This window comes from Cibotium barometz, chromosome 22 (genome assembly GCF_041138505.1).
Source record: "Cibotium barometz isolate CiBa-2024 chromosome 22, ASM4113850v1, whole genome shotgun sequence".
NCBI classification, from domain to species: Eukaryota; Viridiplantae; Streptophyta; class Polypodiopsida; order Cyatheales; family Cibotiaceae; genus Cibotium; species Cibotium barometz.
Window position 1 is genome coordinate 26,505,344 of NC_141067.1, and position 5,455 is coordinate 26,510,798.

The 5,455-nt window shown below is 38.4% G+C and overlaps 1 protein-coding gene across 1 annotated transcript; it reads left to right on the forward strand.

The window, feature by feature from the left end:
• The first annotated feature begins 596 nt into the window (after positions 1 to 596).
• On the forward strand, positions 597 to 2,810 carry LOC147626472 (universal stress protein A-like protein). Its single transcript, XM_086816534.1, has 4 exons — positions 597 to 915; positions 1,227 to 1,330; positions 2,050 to 2,168; positions 2,497 to 2,810. The coding sequence occupies exons 1-4, from the start codon at positions 729 to 731 to the stop codon at positions 2,603 to 2,605; spliced, it is 519 nt and encodes a 172-aa protein (XP_086672660.1). The 5' UTR covers positions 597 to 728; the 3' UTR covers positions 2,606 to 2,810.
• The last annotated feature ends 2,645 nt before the right edge of the window (positions 2,811 to 5,455 follow it).

A 5,455-nucleotide genomic window follows, 5' to 3' on the forward strand; every position in this document is an offset into this window, starting at 1 on the left:
CACATTGTACCTTGCCCTAGCTAGCTTGACGGTTTCTATTTAGGGGAGAAATTCTTTGAACAAGGTAAAATCAAGTGTGCTACTAACCATCTATAGTGGAGCGTGTTGCTCTATGGTGGAATGTCCCTAAGAATAGTCGTTTCACAAACCCTAAACTTGGAAATATTTTAAGGAGTTGATCCAAAAAAATCCACCACAATACAAGGCTAAGACTAAGCAACAGTGGGACATCGTACACTGATCGGAAAGAGAGTCGATGTCCCCCTAAAATATAGTTCAGTAAGTACGCTAAGCTATACAAAAATCTCAAGAAGCATATGTTAACAAGTAGACAAGAAACCTGAAGCCATATTATTTTTTTCAAGTTTTAGTTATATTTTACAAAATTGATAGATTCTCGAAATGGTAAATTTCCCCGGGAAAAATAATAATAATATGGCACCAAAATGTTTTTTTTTGCATTTCCATTAAATATAGAAAATTAAGAACAAATATAGAATCTGTCTCTCTTCAAAATTAATTTAAATTAGTTTTGTTTTGAGTCGCTTTCACAAGACTGTTATCTTTTCAATAATGCGGGCGAAAACTGCGAGCAGTTTCCGGATTGTTCTCGATTTTGTGCGGGAGACAATTTCTATCAGATTGAGAGAGTGATTAAGCCAGCTTCCGAGCCTGATCTCTGAGGTTCTGAGGGCGTGATTAAGCTTTAATCTCCAGTAATCAACACCATGGCAGAGTCTAATCCTGTTGGGAGGACCATATTGGTTGCCATGGATGAGAGCAATCACAGCTTCCATGCCCTTGAATGGGCTCTCAACACTCTGATTGCCTGCAGCCCAGCATGCGAACATGACAAGGTCATCCTTGTGCATGCCAAGGTGCCCCCTACCAGCAGGGTTGCTCTGGGAGGTCCAGGTAAGTAACAATTACAACTGTTTTCTTCCTAGACTATTGCACACAAGAGTAGCCATATGATGTGATGCTACCCACTCGAGTAGCCATCTGATGTGATGCTGCACACAAGAGTAGCCATGATGTGATGCTACCCACTCGAGTAGCCATCTGATGTGATGCTACACACAAGAGTACCCATCTGATGTGATGCTACACACAAGATGATTAACCATGGTGTGATGCTACTGGTGGCGGCGGCAGCGGTGGCGGGTGGATGATGATGATGATAATTATGATGATGGTTGTTAGTTTGTTTGTTTTTGGAATTGCAGGCTACTTGCTGAGTACTGAGCTGATTGTGAGCATTGAGAAGGAACAAGACCGGGAAATCGGAGCATTCATGAACAAAGCCCTTGACCTTTGCCAAGAAAAACAGGTCTCTCTCTCTCTCTCTCTCTCTCTCTCTCTCTCTCTCTTATACATAATTTGTATGTGCATGTATGTGTACAAAGAGGCCAATGGCTTCAAGAAGGCAAAATCACATAGTATATCCGTGCCCACGTGCTTTGTGTTTGTGTGTGTGCGTGTGTGTGTGTGTATAGGTACAATATATGACTAGATTTCTATGCATATCCTCCAGCTATGCACATACGTGGTGAAGGTGAACCATAAGAGTAACTTTCTCTCTCTCCACACATGCTTGTGTATGTGCATGTATTTATCAAGTAAACGTCAAGCACCTAACGGCTTGGAAAATCCAAAGCAAAGAGTATGTGTGTGTGTCAACACGTGTGTGCAAGTCTGTCTAATATATGTGCACCCTACATGCATATGCATATTTACATAGATATGAATAGATGCATATGCATATTTACATAGATATGAATAGTGAAGGTCGAGTATACCTGCGCCTAATGACAGAGGGTTTTGAAAAATTTATCTTGATACAGTAGGTGTATGCATACATGCACACACAACTGTGTGTCCCACTGATCTAGTGACAGGGCAGAGCATGCACACTTACCTACATACATATGTACATGGTAGATAGATACATGCAAATGCATGGGTCACTCATAGTGGCAGGTTTGAATGCTTCTTCTCTATTTTCGGAAGTTGTGCAAGTTGACATTAATTGCTGCTTCATGTGGGCAGGTAACAGCTGAGATAAAGGTTGTAGGCGGGGATCCTAGAGACGTTATTTGTGAGATGGTAGAAAAGTTGAAGGCAGATTTTTTGGTGATAGGCAGCCATGGCTATGGGGCAATAAAGAGGTAATGGTGTAATCTTTTCTTCTTAAGACTTCAAACACTTCAACTTGGTTGCTTATGGTCCAGTGGAGTAAGGGTGTTTCTCTTTTATGTATTGTAAAGTATATGGCTGGTTTGGGTCAAAAGGAAGAGAGATCTTGGGTTTACTTCTCCCTATTTATGGTTCGGGGGGGCGACATCACAAGGGGGTGGGGAAAAGACCTGCCCCCACATCCCCCCCCCCCCCAAACCCCCAAAAAAGAAAAAGGAAGAGAAGGGGAGAAAAGGGTGGGTTTGGGGGGGGTACAAAATGGTCTATACTGATACTTTTTCTTATCAATGATTTGCGCAGGGCGGTACTCGGAAGTGTGAGTGACTATTGTGCTCACCATGCAAAATGCCCTGTGGTCATTGTAAAGAAGCCTCACAAAAAGCCGGATCATCACCAGCATGAAACCTAAACACTTGACCATCCTAGGGTACCTTGTGCTACTTTTCATGAAATGCTTGAATCTAGTTATTATAGCTTTTCATACTTATTTACCTTACAAGGGCAAGTAAAGCTTGCACATGAAGTTTATATAATCATCAATTCTCTAATTATGCAATCGTTTGATGCTTGATTGTCCTACACATTATAATGCCAATTTAAAGGCTGTTGCATGCCGCCAATCGCCGTTGATAATGCTGCAAGTTTCTTGTGAGATCTTGATCCAGAATGTTCACTGTTGGCCCCTTATAGAATTATGTTAACTGTATATGTACCCCACAAACTATGGCCCAAAATCCTCACATATACACACATGGATGTACATTATCACCATCAAAAGCAGCACCCAAGTCAAAAAGTGTGTAGCAGACTGCATCACACACATGAGACTAAATATGTCCCTACTGAGCTTTTGATCTTCATTTACACCTTTGGTTCTGCATGGCATTCTTGCATCTTATTTTCATTCCAAAGCAGGCATCTTATTTTCATTCCAAAGCAGACAGTTGAGTTCTTTGTAAATATATTCTATGATTTCAAAAGTGATGGATTGAATACTTTTGTTTTAGCTAAAGTGAACCCATACTGTGGTTAGGCTAAAATATGTTACTTAGTGTCTAGACTTAGCATGAAATGCTATCACACCTAAAGGAATATACATAAGAGATTTGTAACACCAAAATGAAGGTTGGCCTCATGTTGCCATCTCATCATTTTATATTGTTACTTAGTGTCTAGACTTAGCATGAAATGCTATCACACCTAATGCAGTGAGAACCCTTTGTGGACGACTTCAACACTCCCACTAGTAAGGTGGTCCTATTCAATGAATGCATAATAGTGGCGTGCAAGGATGAACCCTTTGTAGACATGTTCAACACTCACTATTAAGGTGGTCCTTTTCAATGAATGTAAAGATTGCCTAAGAGGAGCATGAAAGGATTGGCTCAGTTCCTTCAAGAAGCATAAAGAAGAGCTAGTTGTTGAAAAAAACTAGTCTTGGTACCATGTTGAATAATTTATGATTTTAACAATCCTATTTGTATTATGTCATTTCTTGTTGAGTTCAACACTCTTACACTAGTAAGGTCTTCAAGTGACTTTTCCATGAATGCAAAGATTGCCTAAGCATAGCATACAAGGAATTGACACATTCACTCTTGGGGTACTCTTTCCTCAAGAACCATAAAGAAGAGCTAGTTGTTGAAAAAAATGACTCTAGCAAGTGGTCACCATGTTGAATAATTTAAACTTTTAACGATCCTTTTTTAATTATAAAGGTTTTCATTAGCCTTTCTTGTTGAGTTTGTTTGAATGCTGTACATATTTTATTAAGATATTTGAAGTAGTGTGTTTACAAAAAAAGGGTGAAGTTAAAGCAATACAGCTGCAAAGTAAAACTAGGAAAAGAGTGAAAAGGAAGTTTTTTAGACCATGCAGGACAAGTCTTTTCTATGGTGATAAAGGCAAGTGCTTGATAATCTTATATATATTTTTTATATACCTTATTTTCATGAGATGAAATTGCATGACAAGGCATTTCTAAGAAACTATATAGTTTTTTTGGGGTTTATTTTACTATGTATAAAAGAAGAATGGAAGTGTGCATGTGAAGTTTATGACCAATGGATCATATGAAGAGGATGCTAATTATTCAATTCAAGTATAAATTTTGAAGTGATTTTCTATTGGTGATATCAACCGAGTTGGATTTGTCTTTTTGTTGAATCAAATGCAAGCCATTTGGTGGTGGTTAGTGGCCAACAATGCTTATTATTTTTTAATTATTATCTAGAGTATTATGATTTTTTTTCTTTTCTCTTTAATATTGCATGGAAATGGGCTATAAGACTACTTGGTTGGTCAAGATAAGGTAGTTATACTGCAAAAGGACTAATGGATAAAGGGTTAGTGATGGAGAGTATGGATATACTAATAAATGGCTTCTCATGTAAGTCCCATCAAGTGGGTAATTAGATGGCATACGACGAATGGGGACATCGGTAGCGGTGAATGGGAATGTCATGAGCATGGCTATAACCAATGATGGGATTTTAGAGGTCTTGTAAGAACTTCCACCTAAGAAAAAGAAAAAAGAGTTCCCATTTTATAGTAAAAGTGCAAGTAAAATTATTACATGTACCAAATTTTGAATATAAAACTCAACATAAAGATAAAGAAAATCTTTGAAGATTTCATGGCAAAATAGTTTATTTGTATTCTAAAAAGTGAAAGGATTTGTCTACTTATTGGCTTCTACAAATACAATAAAGATTTAAAAAAAGTGGCCATTCTCCCTGAGTCACAAATTACATAATGGCTCTCTACACTTTACAATGGCATGTGTTGCCAATATATTCATAATGGATTTTCCTTTCTATCTGTAGACTTGTTGCCATGCCTAAAAGGTGTCTCAATAGTAGTAAGATCGGCTGTAAAATCTGTAAGCCATAGACCATCTTACAATGATGCAATTAGGCCATCTTACTCCCTGGCAACAATGCCAATAGAGAGAAATTTTCATGGACTCTCCAACAAGTGTGTCATTGGCATTGTCAAGTCCACCCAAGCTTAAGCTCTCAAGAGCTTAACCCTCGTAGAGATCTCATTCGCTTCCTCATGCGCTCCTGTGTGTGTCAGCTTCGCATTAGTTGGGTTTTTTCTTTAACCTCATGCACTTCCTAAACTCTGGTTCATTTGATAAGTATAAGTAGAGAGAGCACTAATCTCTATTGCATAAATAGAGATTATTGGAGCTATAAAGATGAGGAATTGGCTTTTATACTTCATAAGTCTTTCTCACCAATCCTATGATGAAGTG